Source organism: Nematolebias whitei, chromosome 1 (assembly GCF_014905685.2).
Source record: "Nematolebias whitei isolate Nwh7 chromosome 1, NemWhi1, whole genome shotgun sequence".
NCBI lineage: Eukaryota > Metazoa > Chordata > Actinopteri > Cyprinodontiformes > Rivulidae > Nematolebias > Nematolebias whitei.
In genome coordinates, this window is record NC_056498.1 from 61,396,496 (window position 1) to 61,421,528 (window position 25,033).

At 38.2% G+C, this 25,033-nt stretch overlaps 1 protein-coding gene across 1 annotated transcript; it reads right to left on the reverse strand.

Annotated features, from left to right (window-relative positions):
• Nucleotides 1–423: 423 nt before the first annotated feature.
• LOC119418880 (coiled-coil domain-containing protein 6) lies at nucleotides 424–21,487 on the reverse strand. Its single transcript, XM_037686176.1, has 9 exons — nucleotides 21,215–21,487; nucleotides 19,633–19,782; nucleotides 16,523–16,651; nucleotides 15,955–16,058; nucleotides 15,124–15,284; nucleotides 13,145–13,301; nucleotides 10,292–10,392; nucleotides 8,612–8,733; nucleotides 424–1,426 (listed from the first exon to the last, which is right to left on the reverse strand). The coding sequence occupies exons 1-9, from the start codon at nucleotides 21,467–21,469 to the stop codon at nucleotides 1,229–1,231; spliced, it is 1,377 nt and encodes a 458-aa protein (XP_037542104.1). The 5' UTR covers nucleotides 21,470–21,487; the 3' UTR covers nucleotides 424–1,228.
• Nucleotides 21,488–25,033: the final 3,546 nt, after the last annotated feature.

Below are 25,033 nucleotides of genomic sequence, written 5' to 3' on the forward strand. Positions count from 1 at the left end.
GAAACATTACATTAAGGCCAAGTACAAAAAAAAAAATCTAATCAAAAAAATAAATCAAATGGGAACCTGTGCTAGGACTCCATTAAATTAAATGTGAGCATAAAAATCACAGCATTCCGTCACATGTAATTTGAATAACGTTTCATTTGGTACACGTGAGCGGCAAACGCTCATACAACTGACAATTAAAAACAGGAGTTGTCATATTTATCAGCTTTAATCACACATACAAATTTAGTTGAACAGTACCATTCAATTAGAATGTTTTTGCAGTATTTATATTTAGTGTGAAGAGTATTTTTTTCTTCCTTTTTTTCTGATGACGAATATCCATTAGGATGATAGAAGCTTTCAGAAATACACCAGAAAGAGAAAATCAGAGAAACGACCGAGTATATGAATAAGCTGTAACATCTCAGAATATACTTTTTAAACACCTCAAAAGGCGACATTTATTTGTGGTTTATGTACCAGTGTCCATCCTCGATGCAATCTTTTCATTTCAACTGAAATTCAGCAGAACTTGTAATGCTATCTGAAACAAAAAACTGTGCCGCAAGCTCCGTTTGGTCAATGCTATAGAACGGAGGAACTCCAAGCAGTCTTCTATGACATTTTAAGTAGACCTAATCAAAGCCACGATAAACTTGGGGCCATAATGAATTACTGACACTGCTTAAAAGACAGAATGGTGAGCTAGAGTGTAGGACATTACTGCTATCAAGCTTCATATTATAGGCTTGAAACAACAAAACAAAAAATAAAACTGTTTACTTTTCTAGTAGTTGAGCCATCCTTTGATTCAAACGTCCAACCTATGGTAAAACACCACCATGAAACATACTATCTGTGCTGTTTGTGCTATCTTAGAAGCGTCACAACAATTCAAACCAGCTAGTCCCAAGCAAAAACAAATAAAAATAAAAATTCAAGACAGAATATGGAACAAGTTATCCTACAAATGCCAGAAGCATTTTTAATTAAGTCCATCTTTTCCTTTTAAGAGAAGTAACGCCACATGTGGATTTGGCAGGCAGCTACCATCACCGAGGCCGAGTTGCCATCTCGTTTCTTTTCCCTCTAGAACCTCTGAAGCTGCGTCTTTTGTGGACTTTGTTAAGAGTAAGAAACTTCACTTCCAGAGCTGGTAATGACGGGAAGTTGCTGCGGTAGCATCGTGGCGTTCAGTGCGCACAACCTTGCGCAGAAGCAGAAACCTTTTATGGTGTTAAGGCTGCTGTGGTGGTGCAGCTGCTGCTGCGTGCTGCGACATGGCTGCCGGGGAGGACATTGACTGAACCATGGGCTGAGCTGGTGGGGGGAGCGGCGGCTGAGGCTGTTGGGCCCCTGAGTGCGTGTTGGGAGAGGGTGGGGGAGTTGGACGTTTGAATTTGTCAGGACTGGCGCTTCTTCTTGGTGAGGGCCGCTATTTGTGAGAGAAAGAGAAAAGATAAATAAATATACTTAATCATAAACAACAAAGAAAGATGGCAGCATTCTAAACATAGCAGCAGCAATCTAACGGTTTGCACTTTGCGAGGATTTACACTTCGTTTAAAGCTAATAAAGCAATAAACCTGGAAAAATTGACTACAAATGTGGTGACAAGCATATTGTTTGAAAGTTGGTGTTTACAGAGCGGCAAACCACTAACGAAAAATATTGTAAATGGCTTCTTAGATTTAATTAAAAAAGGCAGTTGAAAGAGAACCTGCTTTTGATCGTGCAGGCAGGTTATTTTAGTTTTACTCCTGGGTGGGCTGAGGACATGGAGGGATGTGATTTGTATAATCCTAGGGCTGGACAATATGGCCAAAACTTTTATCACAATATATTTCTTAATTTCAGTTGATAACGATTAGGGCTGCACGATATTATCTGCATGGTATCGGCCGATATTAGCTTTAAATTTCAATATCGGACATTGGCCGGTCCAATAAAATAACTTGCCGATCTAAAAGGCGCTGTTTTTGCCTGCAGCGGCAGCACAACGTGATGATGTTACAGCAGCAGCGTTAACGCGATGACGTCACGTCCGCCTACCCGATCTCGTGGTGGAGAAAAAAAAATTCAAAATGTCGACAGTGTGGAAGTTTTATTTTTCGTTAGTGAGGATGGCGGATTCCCAAGCTTTATGGAGTACGTTGAGCCTCACTACATCGTCCGCAGTCAGATATTTTTCCGTCGAGTTACAAGCAGTCATTTTCGACGTCACTGAGAAGCTAATAGCCGATAGCACGACTTGTTGGGTGAGTTTTACCACAGACAGTTATATGTCAAGTGTTAGCACTGTTAGCATGATTAGTCTTATGGCCCAATGGATAGACAAAAACTTTGAACTTAAAAAGGCTGTCCTTCATGCACAGGAGTGCAGAGGATCCCACACTGCAGCTAGAACCTGGAACAAGCTTCCACAAGTGAAACAGCATCGCAGGTGACTAATGCTAATAAATAACATTTAACACTTTTTATTTAATATAAGTTAAAGTGCTACGCATATCATATGGCTGTTACTGAATATATGTCACCAGCTCTTACAGCTGTTGCACAATTGTTGTAGCAAATAAGCCTAAATAAGAGGGCTATGTTCTGACAAAGGAACGTATATAAAATATTGGTATCGGTATCGGGTATTGGCCAAATAAGTTTCAACATATCGGCATATCGGATACCGGCCAAAAATCCAATATCGTGCATCCCTAATAACAATATAATTCCGATAGATATAAACAATATAAAAGCCTCAGAAAAACTACAAACTGTACAAATATGTACAAATGTGCTTCATCTTCTGACTCTCAGCACATTCTATCGAGTGGAACAAGTTGGATGTGTTCCCACCGCTAGTAGGAACGACTCTCCGTCACATTTTGCAGCACACTGAAACCTGCAGTTTATCGGATCTTACATAGCCGAAACACTTCCAAACCGCCAAATTAGTCTTTCCTCTCTTATCAATTATGTCATCTACTTTCTCTTCGCTTGTGAAGGATTGTTCAGTCACATTCTGACGGTCATGGGCACTCATTTTGAAGCGAAAACTTAACATGCGTTGGCGATTAGCCTAGCCTGCTACTGCTAACTCCTTCTGGACTCGAGCTCTGCGTAACATCTACATCACCACGCACTTAAGTAGTTGTGTCGCTGCTTTTTCTGTCCGGGTGGAAACTGAAGTGGCCGCTTCAACCCGAACAAAAAAAGAAACGTGTCAGTGAAACGCTGTAATCATATCGAAATATCGAAAATGTGCTAAAAACTCATATCACCATTATTGAATAAAAGTATATCGCGATATATATCGATATCGAATTATTGCCCAGCCCTATATCATCCATAAGAAAAGATTGAGATGTAGAGGAGAGTGACAACTATGGTAAACGTGAATATTTCAGTACCAAATACTGGGAAGAAATGTTTAGCAAAAGACAAAGTTGCGAAGGAAGAGATTTTCTTTATTCTGCACGAGTATCAATTATTTAATCAAATACCTTTATGTTTTTGTTTTAATTTACTAGAGGCAGCTGCTGTTAAAGGTTTATTTTCAGATTAGGTAAAAAACAAACAAAAACTAGAGAATTTGCATTTCCTGCAAAAATGCAGTGTGAACGCTTATTGCTGAAGAACCTGCTGAAAAACAGCTGAAATTAGCTAAAAACATTCAGAAATGTAGCTGAAAAGGAAGAAGAGTTAGCAGAAGAAAACAAGTGGAAATTATCTTAAAAAAGTGAAAATTTCCCCCTAAAAACAGCTGAATTGTAGCTAAAGAAATGTAGAAAGAAGCTTAAATTTCTAAAAGGAAGTGAAGTGAGCTTAATTGTGCCCACTAATGCTGAAACAGGCAGAAATTAGCACAATAAAGTTGAAATTATCAGTCCAGATTTAGAGAGGGAAAGTATTGCTCAAATTAAAATCTCTCAATTTGTTTTGTAAATTGTAGATTTACCATCAGCAAGTAGGGGTCACTTCAAATACTGTACAAATAAGCTTTTAATACTCTACTAGAACTTTGTATTTTTATAGAAAATACCTGTTCGTGGGGTCATGTTTTAACCATATCAAAATTAAAAACATTTATTTATATTTGTCATGTTTGTAATCACAAAACAAACAGCTAACTGGACTTATAGTCCAAACAGGCAACAGTAGTGGTAGCTGGTTGATTAGTTTTTTTTGAGAGTTTTATCTGTAGTGTTGTGTTTTTAATAACCTGGGCCAGTTCAACAGCATGACTTGTACCATGCCCCTGAACATGTCCCTGACTGAAAAGCAAATGGGGGAAATGTTAATATTTGAAAATATAATTATATTAGTATTTTATATTGGAAGTCCAGTAGGCTCGTCAGCAACTGATCAATTGTCAATTGCAGTTTGTCCCGAGGTGAAACACCTCTTACCTGCAGGAACTGCACCCCCGTTTCCTCCGACAACATTGTTAGGATTTTGCATTTTGTGACAAATCACCAGGAAGAATGGTTAAATGTCATCAATGGGGAACGTGTAATTCAGACACGTTACCCTGAGCTTTTGGAGGATGTAATACAGTTTATTCCATTTCCAAAACCTAAAGGAAAAATGACAATGATGGACAAAGGCTGGCAGCCGACCTCATGAGCAGCTCAGCACAACAGAGGGTGACAGGAACTACCACATGTTGGTCTGTATGAGTAACTGCAATTAAATATTCTGGTTTTTGTCATAATTACATTGCAAGTTTAATGGTTAAATTCAAGGATAATGTTTAAAACTAGCTGTTCTTTGTTTTATATTTTGTATGTAGTATATGTCGCAACTTCTTGTTGTATAAGTTTAGTCTTTGTTTGCTATGATCAGTTAACATTACACTGATTTTGCTTAAAGTGTTTAGCTTGTTTGAAGTGAATTTTACTAGGGGTGCACCGATTGCAGTTTTCTGGCCGGTCATCCATCTCTAAAACGTCTGACCTGCCGATACCGATTTGGTTTTATAAGCGACACTGTCGGGTGTTAAGGTCACAATGTACCTTCAATGTTCCAATTTTATTTTATTGAAAAAAAAAAAACATACCCTTGAACAATATCCTAGAAACAATACAAACTTGTTTTAACTGGCCATGAGGTAGTGCTCTGAAATATAAATGAAGTTTAGACAATTGTTGTTAAAACTACAAAAAATCTGTTTCTCATGTAAGTATCGGCCGATCTCTGATCTCCCAAAATTAAGGAAATCAGGGCCGATAAATCGGCCGGTGCACCCCTAAATTTTACACTTAGTACATACTGAATTTCACTGTATATATTCTTGGCCTGCGTCACTCCGAGGCATGAAAACATCTACTGTTAACTATTTAAGTTAGTACTTTTGAAATTTGTTTTGCCTATCCTCTTGTAGTGAACTTAACCTGATGTCAAGACTAAGCCCAAGGTCAAAACCCTTGACCTTAAGAACCTTGTGGGACAGAAACTGTCGTTTCATTGATTTGAATCCAGAAATACAGGTTCACCCATCCTGAGACTTTCCTTCTTGAAAATCAAGTGAAAAGAACTCTCTTTTTATTATCATTACTATTTTACAAATGTTGATAATCAAAGTGTCTTAGTTCAAACCATTTTAGATGTTGCAGTGAACTAAGCAATTTTATTAACTGTAGAACAGTGATAATGATTTTTATTTCTCATGCAAAGTTAGAATTCATGTTAAAGCTGTTACAGAGTAATTATGCATTTTCTGATTTCTGTCTTTGAATGAGCAAGTGTGCGTTTTCCAGGGTCAGGAATCGAAGCAGACATGTGTTGGAACAACTGCCTTGTTGTTACATCCTCTCAGACGTCAACAGGGGGGTTTTGGCACCTGTTTCTAAAACTCGCCAAAACAAAACTCTCTCTGTCTGTGAGAACAGTTAATCTGTTCAATAACATTCTTGCTGTTTTTTCTGACTCCTAGTAACCTCTTACGTCACAAAACACACCCCTGTCTGGTCGGTACTGACCAATGGGAAGACTCCCGAATGAACCGGGAAAAGAGCTCTTTAAAATGTCAGTACTTCCTAGTTCTCGCAGAGTTGAAGTGAGTTCAGTTCTGCGCGGAGAAGCCCAGTTCTGTGGGTTTGGAGAAGTTCGGCGGCGCGGACAGTTCTGATATGTCCTAGTGCTGGCAGTTGCTGTGGGAGCCGGGAAGACCCTGACATGACCACAGAGCTCTTCCGAGTTTCATGGGATTATAACATTTTCCACTGAGGTGAGCTTGTGTCGGACAGAGTCTCGCCATTACTCCGGACGATTCACAGCCATCCTACGGAGACGCTGAAAGGGTGCGTTAAACGGAATCTCGCCTGAGACATCTCCAGGTAAAAGAGTCGATTTCACCACCTAAGTGTACTGTAAGGAAGAAGCTGAAGAAAGCCCGGAGAGTGCCGTTCTGTTCAACACTCTCCCTCAAACACCATCTTTCACCCCCTTTAAACTTCATTCTTTTCATCTTTAAATTCTTCTCTCAAGTAGAAATTCTTCCAGATATTTTAGAAATGTCTGTGTAAAGTGCTCATCCACTCTGAGTGGATAATTGATCATAATTGTACAGTTTTCATAAATGTCTGTGGTGAAGCAACGGAAAATCATGGCCGTATGGTTTTCCTGATTGATTATGTGTTATTTTCATATTTTGCCAAATTAATGTAAATGTTTGATGTTAAACTTTGATTCTGTAAATAAATGACCGCATTCATTTTGATGGGTCAAAGATAAATGACGTCTCACGTTTGCATTTCATTAAATTCAATGCACGTTTTATTCAGTCCAGAAAAATGAGGAATCCGTGTTAATTGATGAATATATCTGAGCATCTGTTCATCTACACTCTTTGCCTTAATGTTGGCTGATAAGGCAGAAATGCCTCACCAAATGGCTCAGGTAATGCTGCGTAATTACCTCCACTATTACAGCTATGTTACTTTACAGCCTTATTCCAAACTGTATTAAATTAATCTTGTTCCTCAGAATTACACGCACAATAACCTATTATGACAATTTGAAAAGATTTTTACAAATTTATTAAAAATAGTAAACTAAGAAATCACAATTACGCAAGTATTTACAGCTTTGATTGATCATGATGAACAAAGAAAATTAACTTTTTCACGAATAAAAATTTTAATATTTTGAGATGCACTTATAAAAACCTCACACAGAATCTAAAGTAAAAATTTAATTGATGAGACCAGAAAGTTTTTCTGAGCTAAAATTTAAACATTTTATTATGGACCCTTTTAAAATAAATAAATAAATAAAATACAGTTCACACAATTTCCCTTTTCCACAAAGTGTGTTTTTGGAAATTCTTGTACTCACACAAATGACCAAAGTCCTTGGGGAAAAAACATTTCCCTTCACAAACTGACCACAGGAATGTTGGTATTAGTTGTTGGCTGCTTATTTTTATTGTCCACATCTAAAAATAAGCTAAAACTAGCAGAAAATGTGATTAAATCAAAGATTACATTTAACAGAACAAACTCCAGTAGTGCTAATGCGTCCAGTGGTAGGGAGGTAAATTTTGAGTCAAAGGGTTTGATCCTCGGTCCCTGAAGCATGCCGAGGTGTCCTTGGCAAGACACTGGACCCTTCATTACCTTCTATATGCTTATTTTTTATGAATGACAACTGTTGGATGTTAAATGTACAAAACAAGCAAAAGAAAGCCCTGGATATGTGTGAATGGCAAAAATTATTGAGTGCTTTGCAGAACCTGGGTGGTTAAAAAAGCACTAACCATAATGTGTCAGTTGTTATTTAAAGGAGTAGAATAGTTACTGTGATGTAAAGTTCTGTCAAATAGTATGTTATCAGGTGTGACATCAGCCACAAAAGACAGAACATAAGGACACAAAAGGTAGAAGTTGCCTTCTAGGAGTCGGGCTAATTGCTAGCCAAACAGGAGCCCTTTCAGGCTTATAAAACAACTCTTTCCCAAAAAGATTATTCCAGTGTAACCCCCCACCCCGAATTACATTAGCTAATAATAAACCTCTACACTTTTAGATGACACCATTTTGTTCGTTTATCACTGGTTTCAAACAACATCAGTCTTATTATGTAAATGCAGGTGTACTGAAGCTGCTGACTGCATGAGTGTGCCTGGAGTTATGTAAGCATTTGGAACGACTAGACGGGCTGATCAGACAAACTGATACAGCTGATGATAAGGTACCAACTATTGATAACCACTTGACAGACGTTTTGTACAAAGTGGACATACTAGCCCATTTCAGGTCTCTCTTGTAAATGGGTCCTCAAGGCTCAATGGGATTAACCTGTCTAAATAAAGGTTGAATGATTTTTTTTCATTTTTCATTTAGCCTTTATATATACACAGGTAGTCTCATTGAGCCACGAGAACTCATTTTCAAAAGAGACCCATTTAGGGAGCAGATGGGGGTTAAGGTCCTTGCTCATGGGCCCAGAGTGGGACGAATGAGGGTGGGGGCAAGTGTGGGTACTTCACCTACCCCACCCACATTTTTGATGTTGTCGGTAGCGGGGCGTGAAACGGCGATCTTCCGATCACAGGCCCACCTCCTCTAACCTCTGCGCCACCACTCCCCCTATATTAATTAAGATGCATGCTAATGTTACTTACTGCTACAGCATGAGAGGAACTTCCATGGATGTGCAGGGCAGGGGTGTTGTAGTGGGAAATGGCAGCTCTGGACAGTGTTGCCGGAGGAGTGAAGCCAACTGTGTGAGGTCCATACGAGAGACCTGCAAGAGAAATGAGGAAGACATTAACAACAACAACAACAACAACAACAACAACAACAACAACAACAACAACAACAACAACAACAACAATTATAGTTATAATAATTATATTATTATTACTATTATTATAGTTATAATAATAACAATAATAATAAAAAAATAGGCTCTCACTTAAATATTGTAATAAACAAACTCTATAGTTTCTCCTACAATTGATTAGGTCAGCAATAACTTGCAAAAACCTGAAATGCCAATAAAAAAAATGTCATCCTGAAATTAACTGTGAAATCAGTCGTGTATTGGACCAACCTACGCTTTATATATTCATTTACTCGATGCACGTAACTAGGGATGCACGACAGCGTTTCCCCTAACATTATACAAGCGGGGTGCCCCACCCTGTCAACAGAACCGAGCGCCCCGCCTACTGAACACCCCCCCCCCCCCCACCTGTCGGCACCGATGTAACGCTAAACTAGCTGCTCGCAATACGCGTAGCTCAGGACGTATCCCCCCCAAACAACAAAATTCACGGACAAGATGAGCGCCCCGCCATGGCAAGTTATCTGGGGGAAACGCTGCACGATATTAGATTTTTGATCGATATCCGATATGTTAAAACTTATTTGGCCAAATAACCGATACCAATACCGATATTTTTCCCCTAGACTTAGAGACTACGTAGCTTTCTCTGCTGTGGAATTAAAATACATTATCCTGCATGGTCTTTGTCAATCTGACCTGCTACCAAATGCAGATGCCAAAAGGGGGGCTAAAAATGATTAAATATATAATACATATATAAAAAAAACACCTGTTCCTTTTATATCGATGAGTTATTCTGATGGAATAGCTGATGTCTGATATTTAACTTTATCACCAATATCGGCCGATACCCTGCTGATAATATTGTGCATCCCTACACGTAACACAATTTGATGTCATTCACAATGTGTTCTTTGTACTTTTCCTCCAAGACAAAATGTCTGTCAAACATAATAGAAGACAGAACAAGTACAAATTGTCATTTCAACTTTCCAACAAATGTTGCTACATAAAGAAAAAGATGTGATAAATAGAAGTACGTCCTTATTTCCACCCAATGAGTTGTGCAAAGCCAACACAATAAAACTAGACAACACTGAACACAATACGGGACTGTGATTCCCTGAAATAAACTTTTGAGTCTGGTTGAAAACCGTGCAGAATTAAACAAAATAACCCTCAATACCAGTACACTTAGATAAATTAGGCAGTATGTTTTCTCAAATACAGACACCTCTTCTTGCAAATGTTGACCGGTATTATCAAATTCAAACAGCACAGATCATGGTTACTTGAGCCCAACAAATTGAAGATTAACTGTTTTAAGTTCTAGTTATGGCATGAGAACAAAGTACAATTGAAAGTATTAGTTATCGTTTTAACAAAAATTTGCAACAAGTTTTACACAGAACAATATCTAATTTAACCTTTGTAACGAAGATAAAACGGTGAATCAAAGATAAAGTTATCAACTGATATCAAAGGTGCCTTTTAATTGTCGTGTTGTGCCTACCAGGTGATATAGGTCGACTGGAGCTGGGAGAGGGGGTGTAAGGGATGGGGCTGGACACGGTCCTTGCACGCAGACCCTGCGCAGACATTTCATTGAAGTACCTGAAAAGATTAGGTAAAATAATTGTTTTTTTTAATGCAACAAAAACAATAATGAGAATTGTTATTAGCATGCAATATGAAAAGCTTTTTCGTGGTTTGGTAAAGATGTCAACGGGTTTGTTTTAGTGGAATGTGAGGCAAACAGGAAGATAATACTTTTGAGTATTTCAGGGGCAACAAAATTTTGCTTATACGCAAGTGTGGTCACAAAAAATTAAATATAAACTATTATTTATGTTGATGTTGTACTACAAAACCTTCAATAAAATCAGTTTCTACTCAAATTAGTTTTACATGTTCTAAATTTAGTCTATTTTTGCTGCCAGGAAGAAGATATCCTTACATGCTGACAAAAGATATGACCTAAGCCATTTCTCACAGTTGCCAGTGAGATAACTGGAGGCGTGTGACCTCGAACTTATTGTTTTACACTCGGTAACAGAATATCATGTTGGTGTCCTAAAATTTGTGTTGTCAAATATACACCACACCCTACAAGTCCAAAACAAACACCCTGAACTCAAAACAGAAAATAAAAGCCTACCTGAACTTTGGATACATTCAAAGGGTTTATATTTAAGCTAAACATACATCTTGGAGGTTTTGCCAACAACTAGGAGTTTTATATTCTTTATCATACTTGATACTTCTGAAAGCTGACAGTAATCAAAACAAAACATGAGAGGATAGTAGTAAATTAAAAGTTAAAAATAACTCAATAAATTATTCCTGACTTAAACAAATAGGAAGACAGAAGTATCTGATAGGGATGCACAATATTATTGGCATGGTATCGGACGACGATCGACTTTGTCGTCGTCTCATCTGATCTGCGGCCGCAAGTCTTGGACGCTCGGGTGAAGAGAGGGGCGGAGCTGTCCACTGACCACTACCTTGTGGTGAGTTGGCTCAAATGGTGGGGGAGGATGCCGGTCAGACCTGGCAGACCCAAACAAATTGTGAGGGTCTGCTGGGAACGTCTGGCAGAATCTCCCGTGAGACGGAGCTTTAACTTTTGTAGAGGCGGCTTATCGGAGCTGTGGCCACAAGGTTGTCGTGTCTGTCGTGGCGGTAACCCTCGAACCCGGTGGAGGACACCAGCGGTGAGGGATGATGTCAGGCTGAAGAAGGAGTCCTATCGGGACTTTTTGGCCTGTGGGACCCCGGAAGCAGCTGATGGGTACGGCAGTCCAAGCGGCATGAGGCTCAGGTGGTCGATGAGGCAAAAACTCGGGCGTGGGAGGAGTTCGGAGAGGCCATGGAGAATGACTTCCGTACAGCTTCGAGGCAATTCTGGTCCACCATCAGGCGTCTCAGGGGGGAAAAGTAGTACGCCACCAACACTATTTATAGTGGAGGTGGTGTGCTGCTGACCTCAACTCGGGATGTCGTGGGTCAGTGGGCAAAATACTTCAAAGACCTCCTCAATCCCACTGGCACGTCTTCCACTGAGGAAGCAGAGCCTGGAGACTTTGGGTGGGGATCTCCAATCTCTGGTGCCGAGATCACCAAGGTGATTAAAAAGCTCCTCACTGGCAGGGCCCCAGGGGTGGATGAGGTTCACCTGGAGTTCCTTAAGCCTCTGGATGTTGTGGGGTTGTGTTGGCTCACACGACTCTGCAATATTTCGTGGACATCGGGGGCAGTTCCCCTGGATTGGCAGACTGGGGTGGTGGTCCCCCTATTCAAAAAGGCCTCCTTACTTAGGCTCCGACCCCGGATAAGAGGAAGAGAATGGATGGAACGGCCAATATTAGCGATAAATTTAAATAATCTAATCGGACATCGGCCATTCCATCAAAATAACTCACCGATATAAAAGGCACTGTAATTATATATATATATATATATATATATATATATATATTACATCATTTTCAGCCCCCTTTTTGGCACCTTCATTTGGTAACATGCCAAACTGACAAAAGACCATGCAGAATAATGTAGTATTTTAATTCCACAGCAGAGAAAGCCATGTAGTCTCTGTAAGTAGGTCTAGGGGGCAAAAAATATTGGTAGTGGCATATCTGATAGCGGCCAACAATTCTATATTGTGCATCCCTAGTATTTGAATTAGTCTTTGATAGCAAACTTAAATGTGACTGATGGACAAAATGTCTTGATTTCACAGCAAAGAAGGGATTCTTTGTGCACCTTTTATGCTCAAGGTGTTACAATACTTGTAAGTAAAAATAAAATCAAATACTCTGCATAAATAGACCTGACATTGTTTTACAATATAGCTAATCCTAAGTATTTACATGTTCATGATTTAGAAAAGAAAAAAGTTCTTGTGACCTGTGGTCAGAAAAAATAAGCAAACATCTGAAAATTATGTAACTAAAAAATAAAGGTAACAAATAAGATTTTTTTGAACTGGATAAAGGGGAATATGTTCGACACGTCACCAAACCAAAATCACACATTGTCAATTTGCCAGTCATTTTGAAAATCTGTAAAACTAACAACAACATGCCAATGAAAGAGCAAGTGCTTTGTGCTGAGATAGTATACATGTACGCTGTTTTTTGCATTGCTCATGCTTTTTGTTACTGGTACAAGCTCATGTATTTGGCAATGTGAGTCATAGAACAAGTAAATGGAGCAAAATGTTTTTACATTTATTGTGATATATACACATATTCAACCACGGGTCTCTGATCCACTGACTTCACTGATATATGCAATTTTATGACCAATTTTAGGCTATTGTGATCAAAATGATCATCTCCATGAGCGATTTATCTTTTACCTCTCATCATCCATCTCCAAACTGGATTCACTCTCTGACAGTTGTCTGCACAGGGCCTCCCTGCGCTCCATTTCTCTTTGAAGCTTTCGCTGCAACCGAATGTTCTCCTCCCTCATCTGTCGCTCCTCTTCTATGTACTGGGCACGTTTCTCTGTGTCTGTAGGACAGAACATACACAAACAAAGTTTGTGAGTACACATCATTGACATATAAAGATAAAAACAAAAAATAAAAAAACACCTACAAATAAATTTAATCTTGCTACGTTTGGGGGAAAAGAACAACCTATAACAATGTCTTTTACTAATCAAAGTAACAGTCTAACACATTTCTGCTCCATCAAATCAGTAGTAAAGCAGTATTTATTAACACTGCACCTCAAAACGTGGTAAAGGTTGGACTTGCATCTCCCTCTAGTGGTGAAAAAGCACACAGACAATACAGTATTGGGTAACAATCGGGTACATATAGTTTATCGCTTTGTTACTGGTAAGTGCGGCTCCACTCGGCTCTCCTCTTTTCGGTTCCTCTCAGGTGTAGTGATTTGCCACTACGGTGGAAGCGGACCGGTTTCCTTGCTCTGTGGGCAGGATCATCACTACAAAGCAGGTGGGATCGTAACTGTTCTGTGTTCGAGCCACTCTGCCTGTTGTGGTCTTTCATCGCACTAAAATCGGACTTGAATTTCGTTAGCTTATCCCGGCACTGCTGATAAGTCTGGGTGTAGCCATGCGGCACCATCATCTCCAATATCTCTCTGTAAATGCGCTCATTTCTTGTGGCATTGTCTGTCAACATGATGAGGAAGTGGAGATTCAGATGCAGTTTGCAGTTTTGCTGAACGGGTCATCCAGTGACATGGCTCTGCTGGTCAATCAATGGCTGCTGTCTGCTTATGTCAAAAGCAGAACCTCGAAGTAGATCGTTTGGAAGCTCAAACAAGCTGAATGGGGGTGGGTACCAGCACTGGTGCTGTATCGTGCGGAGCCGATGAGTTGAGACCGTGGCAAAGCGCCAATAGTAGTAACATTGGTGTTCAACAATTTGTTGCCTTACTTTGTTATATACCGTAATGATATATAAACTCTTTAGGTTTGCAGTTCAAGTAGGAGTTTACAAAATCAAGTTATTCTTTGACGTGGAAGCATGCGATATTCAATTACGACTTGTAAAATATTCCTTTACTGCACTATTAAATTATTTAAAAGAAACCCATTCTAATCTACTTGATCACATCCAGTAAAGCTTTATTGAAGCTTTCCATTAAAATATTATGAGGCTTCACAAAAAAAGCAACATCTGTAAGCAGAGTTGGATGAATTCTTACAAACACTGCATGTGACTATTAACTCAGCTGTTGCTGTTGCTACACTTCCAACTTTTTAATACTTTGTCAACTATCCTGCACAAAGTAAGATGCTGGATTTACTTGATGCAAATATTAGAGATGTGCACACTTCTTTCGCTTCTTCACCTTTGCTGCAACAAGGGCATGCACAGAAAAGCATTTCCTGTTTTACGTATACATTTTACTTCATTGTGAACAGATTTTCTTACTCTAAAACCTACATTGCAACAGTATAATTTATTGTTTCAGATTAATGTAGTAATGCAACAATAATATGTAGGGTCAAAATGACTATTAAAAAAAAAAAAAAAAAGATAAAACTGCAGTTACAGACTAAAATTATGTTTTTTAGAGAGAATTGTTGCAGACACCATTCTTTTTTTAAAACCCATTTTCTGGTGAAATGTGACCAGTGAAGAACAAAAAGGTCACAAAGTTGTAAACCATACGTGTAAGGCAAGAACGTATCCAGTTCTGACTGTGTTAAAACTACACCAGTGTGCACTGGGTGGAATTAATTCCCTATTTGAACATCAGTTTTACCCTTTACAAACAAATCAACATTTAAGGCCGTTTGCTTCTTTGAAACCTACGCCCACAAGATGATGTGTAACGATGAGTGAACACTTACGCTGCAGCTCAGTGGTACGCAGGCTTTTCTTAAGCCTCTCCACCTCATTCTTCAGGAAGCGGATATGCCGCATCATGTTCTCTGGTGAGTCTATTTCCATGGAAACATCTCTAGGGGAAGGAGGAGCTGATACAGGCTGGTCCAACTTCTCTTGAAGGATTCTAGTTTTAAAAAACAACCAAACACCACTTTCCATTAGCTAAAATGACAGGCTTTCAACAAGAACCTTTATGAGATTATAAAACAAATAGAAAACAAGAAATTTGTTCAATTACTTTAATATATATATATTAAAATATTCTTTCTGGTTTTTGATTTGGCAGGTATAACCAATTAAATAATATAAACATTTTGCTGTAGTTATGAAAACAATTCTCTTATTTACAGTAATAAAAACACTGCTTTGATTGTTGATTTTCTTCCATTTTCAGTGACCCAAGTTAAACATTAACATGTTTTAGTGGCAGACATGCATCACATTAGTCCTTAATTTGAGCTCGTCTGACAAACACAAAAATAAATAAGACACAAAAATAGCTTTTCGTATTCAAAATAACTCTAAAAACCTAAAAAAATGTAAAATGTATCAATGCTTTCATTATTTCTCAAATTTTACTAACAAATTATAACACTGTCAAAACACTGCCATTAGCTTTAATCAGATTCCAAGATGTAGCAGAATACTGTCCTACTTGATAAATTATTAGAAAATTAACTTATTGATTGCTATTTCATAAAATTATTTCTACAAATGTTTCTTTTGATGATAATAGCTTTTGTTTAAACTTTATTTATAAACATCTGAGACAAAAAAAGAGCAACATTTTATACCTTTTCTCAGCCTCCAGTTTGTCCATTCGTTTCCACAGCCTGTTGACGAGGGCTTCTTGTTCCTGCTCTAACGTGTTCTCAAGGTCAATTTTCTCCCGCCTCAGCTGGAAAAATAAAGTGCACAGAATGACGTAAAGAAACCTTGACGTTATCAAGAATTCACACCAAAACTCTACTTCTAATCCAAGGTTATTATTCTAAGATTCTTTTTCCTTACAGCTACGGCTGTGTCGCAGTTCTACAAAAACCCTTCACAATTGTGGGTAGAGTTAAATTTGATTTTCAGCTGATATACAAAGAGTTGGGCAGCGCTTTGGCATTTTTCTATTAAAACCGACTCATTTAAGATAAATAAGACAACAATGTCATTTGTCTGAATCAGATTTAAATGCATAGTGACAATGTGCATGTGCAAATATGACAAATTGGTATAAAAAAAATAAATAAATAATAATAATAAATTTCAGGAACATCTAGTCACAGCAGAGTTTAACCAAACTATATCATACATGTGCTCAAGATCAACTTGTACTCATTAGATTCAAGATCTAGCACAAGCAAACCTTACCTGTTCCAGGGTTAGCTGCTTCGAGATGGTTTCATTCTCCATTTTCTTGATCTTTTTCATAAGCTTGTTAACCTGGAACTCCTGCTCTTGCTCCAAGTGCTGCTCCAACTCAGCCTTCTCATGTTGGAGCTAAGACGGGTGAAAAGAGTAAACGAACAAAGGAAAATGAGTAAATGAAATTGATTTAAAATAGGCGAAGAATCAAAGTGCAGATGAGACAGAAGATAAGCCTGAAAACAGACAAACAAAAATACCATTTGATAACCACATAAACGCCCTGGATATTGAAGTTGACATTAAACGTTGATTAATAAGTCACACCACTAAACAAATTTACTGAATATACGGTTAAACAACCCAGAAAAACATTATAATCTTGCTAACTAAAGTACTCTTGGCAGCTCACTAGAAGTAAAATGGGTGTGGCTCACTGGTGACTTAAAAATGGGACTTCTCTGTGAGCAAGTCTGGACTCTAAGTAATTACTGAATAAGGAAAAAGTTGTGAATTCATTGGAACTTTTTAAGGGAAAAAAGTTATTAGAAATAGTGGAAACAGTTAAATGTTGTGGTTAGTACTTATGACTACATTCATACAAACATAAATGCTCTGCAAGTATCCCAACTGAAGGAATTTGTTTCACAAAGTTTAGACACACCCAGAACAGCATTTTTGTTTTAACACACACTAAAGGTTTAAGCTATATAACATGCAGTTCTGCAAAGTTTCAAGGTCTAATTTTCAAAAATGCATTTTTGAGTTCTTGCCAAAATAACAAGGCTTGCACATTTTCCCAATTGTAAACATGCTTCAAAACAACGAGTTTATTTATTTTGTCCATTGTTTTCATCGTTCTTTGTTGAAAAAGGTCTCTCTTGTAAATGAGTCCTCGAGGCTCAATGGGCTTTACCTGTCTAAATAAAGGTTGAATGAAAAAAAAAATCTCAGAGGAAAGATTTGAACTTCATTGTCTTTTTATAAGGCTGACGCTGGCTTATCAAGGGCAACTCTTAAACATTCATGTTTTACTCTATCATAAACTGTGAAGAAGATACCATTGTTCAGTTTGTTCTCTTTCAACATGTTTCTGAATTATTACACTCCAATTTGCATCGTTGGTCTTTCTAGCAGAGACTTAGTCAACAGAACCTGAACAGAGATAATGTCACTGCAGAGACTGAGCAATAAAGTCTTTCAACCAGCCACCGTCAGGCCAACAACCTGCAACTGTAAATCACCATTCTTGCAGACATGAGTATCTGGTACATGGTGATGCAACAGCTACTGTTCTTCAAAGACCCTAGACCGATGGTCAATCCTGGTGCTCAAGGGCCACTTTCCTGCATGTTTTCTCATGCTTCTCAGGAGGTCTAAGTTTTGCAGAAGACTGTTAATCAATCATTCATTCACATTAGATGTGTTGAAGCAGAGAAAGATCAAAAACATGCAGGACAGTGGCCTCCTGAGGACCAGGATTGAAGAATATACTGACCAAAGCTACAATCACCCCAACACACTGAGCAAAAAGATACAAGTTATATCTTTTTTTTTTTTCTCAAAAAGAACAATGTACACAAAGAGCAAGCACCACATTGCAACAGCAACAACCATTAGAACGACATTTTATAATTTGTTTAGCAAATACATTTTTTGCAGTCTAATAAACTACAGTAGTGTCAGAACTGGACCTGAAACAATATATTAATCTAATAACTAATCTAACCATCCGTAGCCACGTTTGAGCGTTTTTCAGTTATGTTATTTCCTGCTCAATCTCCAAGATGGCAAAGCTATATTGGTGTAATAAATGTTGTTTGAAAAGAAAAACAAATTACTCTGAACTGACAAAAACATAATTTAGTGCATTGAAAGTGGGGCAATGATTGAAAACATTACTCAAATTCTATTTAGTTATTTAAATTCAGATCCACTGAACGCAATGACAAAGTACAACAAGTAACACTCGTTACATAAAAACACTTCCAAGCATTTACAGTTACAAAAGACTAACCATGCACATTTGCTTAAATCTCAAATCATCATCAGAGTTGGGGTTTTTACATTCTTGTCAGAAGCAAGCCTTTGGGTAACAGGCAGACCTAAAGCAGTATTTACCGTACATGTGATTATCGTACCCACCACTGCACCCTGTATTCACTGGTTAACTGGACATCATTAACTTCACGCAGACTCTCTCACTGGTACATTTTCATCTTTAAATCACTTCTTGGTCTGCTGCCTTCATACATCTCCTCCTACATGTCTCTGCATGAGTGCAGCTACAGCGTGCGCTCTCAGGACATTATTACCTGCAGTGTTCCCTCAGTGAGGACTGAACTAGGCAAAAGGGCCTTCTACTCCGCTCCCGTTTCCTGGAATATCTTACAAAAAGATTTGAAGCTCTTGACCTCTCTAAGTGGTTTTAAGAATCTGTTGGACTCCTGGCAGGGACCAATGCAGACATGTTCCTGTTTTTAGTTTTTTACATTCACCTTAGAATCTAGATGTTTTTTGTTACTTTTCATTTTTTTTAGCCATCCTATTTGTTAAAAAATAAATAAATAATAAATCTGTATGACTTTTTATAACCGTTAATTGTTGTCGCCGTTGTCCATTGTTGTCATCATTCTTTGTTGAACTCAGGTCTCTCTTGTAAATGAGACCTCGAGGCTCAATGGGATTTACCCGTCTAAATAAAGGTTGAAGGAATGTGCCCACCACAGAGTCTGACTTTTGATAACAAACCACTGCCTTTAACTAACTAGTGAAAGCAAAAGATGATATAAGTGTGTCTTTAGTTGTGAAAATGTGAAAAACGGATAAAAGCAAAGACTCGACAAGTAGGAGTAACGTAATTAATGTAAGCCCCTGGACAATAACTGTGCAGTTGATAAAACATTTACTGCATCATGGCAGTGCATAACCACTGTGCAAAGTAACTATGAAAGCTTGTGAAAATGCTTAACTTTCAACTGTGCAAAGCTGAGACATTAGGAGAGCATGACTATAACTGACGTGCTTTTAAAATGATGAGAACAGCCTTGAAACATGACAAAAGCTTGAACTATTCTCCAATGTCAGCCAGAAACCTTCTTGCACCCATCACTCACTTGCATAAGCTTCCTTGACAGTTCATTAGTGAGAAATTCCTCCTCCTTCTCATAGTTGACTGCCAAGGTCTCCTTCTCCTTCTGAAGAGCCTGGATCTTCTTGAACAAGGTGTTGCTGATAAATTCTTCCTCCTGCTCCGCTCTTGCTTGCTGTGAGACACAAACACATGGGGATAACGCCAGAGGAAACATCAGTAAAGTACATTTCTCTTGCATATTGCTAATGAAACTGGAGCAACAAACCAATGAGTACTGCCATATATGCAGCAATTAAGAGTTTGCTGCAGTGAAGTGGGTGAGCCAAAGAGGAAGTACAAGTTTCCCAAATGAGTCAAGAGACATTGCAGTACCAGCTGACTTATGAAGGGAAGAGTGAAACATGGAGGCCATTTGAAAATTGTGTCTGAACAGCTACAGCAGCTAGCATTACAGTGTGATATGTCTACCCTTGCAAGTCTCATTCCTTGGACTGGACTCTTTACTAACCTCAAGGCTAAATTGTATTTTTTTTTTTTTTATGATTACTGTTGCAGAGATTTAGGAAGAAAAAAGAAGCAATATTAAAAATATAACTATACAACTATGCTACTTCAGCTACACAAGTTTTCCAGATGTTTAATAGAGCACAGGGACGTTCACCTGCAGTGGCAATACTACATTTCTACAAAAAAAACTAAGACTTTTTCCTAACTCAAATGTTCATATTTCTAAGTCACTTTTGCATCTATAACTGTTCCAAAGTCAACTTATCGATTCATTAGGTTCATAAAATCAACATGACCATATTTTTATACAAAACTTTATAATTTTGTAGTAAATGGTGAGCTATGCAAACTAACTTGTAATATTGCTTTAAACACATTTTCAGTTGCTCAAAAACATACTAATGGCTACAAGGTTGAAAACACTAACCCAAGGCTTGATTAGGTAGATAAATCAAAATTTGACTGAATATGCATTTTTATATACATGTTAAACATGCTGCTTGTTAGAGCAATATACACCATACGTCAAGTTTGGGCTGGATGCTAAAAGTTGTAACGAGGCATCCACCCAACAGATCGGTTACACATTTGAATTTTATAAAAGCTGGGACTGATTAACTAGGCATGATGAAGACATGAGGCGTCACCTCATCAGGCCAATGTGTTGCTGCCATCCCCCCCACCCCAAGCCTAGTTACCGTAATACTTAGTGCTCATAAAAATGTGCGGCATATGGAGTAATCAGTTCACCAAATACAAAAACCCCAGAATATAAACTTGCATGTACGCTTGTGCACTTTATTTCGGACGCCTTTAAGTTGGTTTGGCTAACGTTAGCAACGCTAAGCAAAACAAAGCAAACTAGCTGCCTATCACTGCCCCACCACCTGGGAAACGATGGCTATTTAGCAACATCTAACCATAGCAGAGCGAGCAAAACAACAAGAGGCGTTATCAACTACAAACAGTGTGCTAGCATTGATTATTTACCGCTAAACAAAAGACATTAACCGGAGCTAACTTGCTGACAAATTCGATACATTTAGAAAGCATGGCGATAATAGCATGTAGCTCGTTAGCTCGCTAACGTTACTCACAATGGTGACGCTAGCTTTGCGGAGGTCCCGATTCTCCTCCTGCAAGGCTTTGCACTTTAGTTTAAACGTCTCCAGCTCAATTTTCAGAACTTTGTTCTCTTGTTGCAGCGACGCAAGGCGGTTCGTCAGCTCTTCCAAACGAAACTGTGAAATGACTATGCTCGGTTTCCCAGAATTAGAAGCGGAGGACGACATTGGGGTGGCTGAGCTGCTCCCCGCTCCGTCAGTGTCGCTTTCGCTCGCGCTGTCCGCCATGGTTGTGGAGTAGGGAGGAGGACGGCAGCTGCAGCAGCGTTTGCTTTGAGAGGAGCACGCATTTTACGGCAAGCAGTTGTACGATATATTGGAAACACACCATGTCAATGACAACATCTTTTCTAGTCAAAATTACATTTTACAGTTTTTCTATTCAAAATACTCTATCTTTCTAGATTTTTATACATTCTCAATCTTGAACTACATGGAGGAATATAAATGAATGCAAAGATAAAAAAAAAAACCCAATAATAATAATAATAAACCCTAAATGTCCTGATTTCAAAATAAGTCTCAAAACAGGTGAAAGCTGGAGTAGGGCTTATAAATATAAACCCTAAATGTCCTGAATTCAAAATAAGTCTCAAAACAGGTGAAAGCTGGAGTAGGGCTTATAAATGACTTGCGTTCCACCCATTTATGTATTTACTTTACACAACATTAAAAATAATTGACAATCTAAACAGTTTTTATACGAGAAACAACAAAACAATGTAAACAACAGCACTAGACAACACATGCGGATTCTTTTTGTTTGCTTGTTTTATGTTTGGCACACAAACATGATTATCTTTGTCATTATCAATATATTTATAATTTTTAAAAACATTATCAATCAACAAAGTCCATGCTCAATAATCCAGGTATACAAGCCAACAAATTGTTAGATTGTATACCTGGATTATTGAGCATGGACTTTGTTGGTTTTGAACCAGTTTGACATGACTGTCAACGAGGAAGGGGGCCGGTACTGGAGGAGGGGGCGTGCCAAAGAGACCATCTTAGCACCAACAAAACTGGTTTGTTCCACTTTGGAGTAAGCTGTTGAGGGAAGAATCAGTTTTGTGTTGTGTGTTTCCTTGACTGATGAAGCCTTCTGGATGGAAGGTGAAACGTTTCAGCACAAAACAAAAAGAAACCGTCCAGATGACATGACTGAAAATTGTTAAACATTATCAATATGTATTAGGTGTACATAGATAAGCACTTAATAATCATATCATTTTAAAAACATGTTTTTAAACTTAATGGTTTACATTTTTTAACAGTTCATTATAGCTCTTTCACAATTTCCTCCATTAACTGAAACACACTCTTTTTTTGACATTAATCCTGAAAAAAGCTTATTTTGAAACATAAATTGTCCTCCAGGCCTATACGTTATCTTTTGAAACAGTATTTGAATATTAACAGCTAAAAGTTGATTATTTGCTTTTTACATAACTTTGCCAGTACCAAGACCATAACCTTTAACATACTTCATTGACAAACACTGCATTTATCATCTCTCTAGTTTTATACACAGTCCTTATTGCTCTTTTTTGAAGCATGAGAACGAAATTAGTGTGGGTTTTGTACACATTTGCACACATTTCTATGCAGTCTGTTGTCAATGTTCCCAATACAAGTGATGCCACTTCAGCTCCAGATATCCACAGCTGTTCTTTGTCAAAATGAACAAAGATTGTGGACATCTGGAAAACAAAAATACAAGAAGTAAAGTTCCTTTTAGAAACTTACACTGCGGCCATTTTGACAAGGATAAACTTAATTGTGTACATATGCCTGGAGTTTGTCTATCCAATATATGCTAAATTTGGTTGCCTTGTCCGCAGAATTGTACATCGTGTCACCTTGTTCTAGTTTGTTGACACAGCGCCTCCACCAGGATGTCTCCAGTACTGCCAACTGCATGACACAACTGGGATCTTCACAAAATCCAGACAGGACTTGAAATACACGAATTCATTCAACCTTTATTTAAACAGATAAATCACACGAATGACAACAAATCTGAAATACAAAATTCTCCAACATATTCTGTGCATGAATGATAAAATCCAAAATGTGCTGATTTATTACGAGACAATTATCCCCAAAAGGTTCTTGTTTGGCCTACTTTACTCCATGCTTACAAAGTCTTCTGTATTTTTGGACAGTTGTTTATCACATAGTTGCTATTTTGGGGTCTTACTTTGATCAAAATGGCAGTCAAGTTACAGTTGTTTTGTATCACTATAGCCCTTTTTTGACACTGGTGTCTAAACTTTAATATCAAAAATTGCCAATGTTATGCTTTCATCTACAACAGACAAAAGACAAGGGTGCAAAAACAACAATTTGAGTTTGGAATATTCAGTTATGAATTATTTGCATTCACAAGTAATCCAATAAATTTCACTTCACAGAAACAGCATAAACTCAAGATTATCATAAATATCAAGACTACAAGAAATATGTTGCTTTTTGAAGACATGAGGAGCGCTATTACAAACATTTAGTCTGCTGTTTTATTAGAAAATGTGGCATTCTGTAGCAAAAGTATTTGTGGAACTGTGCAGCTGATTAATTGCAAACATATAGACATTACTGTTAGAAAAATGTTTACTTCCGAATCAGTATGCAAAAAATATCTAAATATTCCCTATGTGTGAATGAAAGTGTGAATGGTTGTTTGTCTCATTTGTCTCTATGTGTCCCTGTGATGGACGTACGACCTGTCCAGGGTGTTCCCCGCCTCTCCCACGGTGATAACTGGACATGGGCACCAGTGACCCCCGTGACCCAAAATGGAATAAACGGGTAAAGATAATGGATGGATGGATGGATGATAGGGAGTATTGTTTATTACATGTAAACTTAATCTCTCATGACTTATTTTGCTTGTTTTTTGAGAAACAGCCCAAATAAATGACAAGCAGGGTATTCTTAAACAAATTTAAGGTAAAAATCTTCTTATTCTGATGCATGTGCAATAATCCAGATAACTCAGACAAGGTTCAGGTCAGGCCCAGACCTCTGAAGAAGGCTTTTGGACAAAAGGCGAAATGTTTCAACAAGAAGAATCCGTCCCGAGGACCTGACTTAACCTTGTTAGATAAAAACCTTCTTTTTCTTCTATTTTCAACATCTCCCTTTTTCAGGGATCGCCACAGCAAACTAACTCGCACGAAGACTTGGCAATTATTTTTACGTCAGATGTCTTTCCTGACACAACCACAGACCACCGAGCTACCACAGCCCTCTGTGTGGAGCAAAGAGCTGCCTTTAGGGTACCTGGGGGATCAGATAGTGTGGGTTAGGCCCAGAGTGGGGCAAAAGAGGGTGGAGGCAGGTGTGGGTGCTTCATCTTTTCCACCCACATTTTGATGCTTTTGGTCTTGGGATTTGAACTGGTAACTTTCTGATCACAGGCCCACAGATTTAAGGTAAAAACCATTAAGCCTATACATATTACACTGATCTGAAAAAATATATTACCTGTCTAAATAAAGGTTGAATGAACATGGGAAGAATTGCTTTGTTTAAGTACCAGTAATTACAGTGTGGCTGGACATTTCTCTGTTGCATTAATGCCTAAAATACAGTGATGTCTGAACTATTGAGCGCACCCAAATATAAGCCGCACCCACTACACTAAAAAATAAATAAATAAATAAATTTGTACATATATAGGCTGCATTTATGTATAAGCCGCAGGTGTCCATGTTGTAAAGCGAAACATTTACACAGAAAGATTTTTTTTAACTTTTGATTAAATATGTACCGGTAACATACACAAAT

Bases quoted from the DNA above. Each gene is read 5' to 3' on its own strand.
- LOC119418880 (XM_037686176.1), bottom strand. From the start codon at position 21,469: ATGGCGGACAGCGCGAGCGAAAGCGACACTGACGGAGCGGGGAGCAGC. The intron at 16,059-16,522 runs GTAAGGTTTGCT...TTATTTTTCCAG, and splicing joins AGCAGCTAACCCTGGAACAG to CTGAGGCGGGAGAAAATTGA. The intron at 10,393-13,144 runs GTAAAAGATAAA...TAATCTTTTCAG, and splicing joins TTGGAGATGGATGATGAGAG to GTACTTCAATGAAATGTCTG.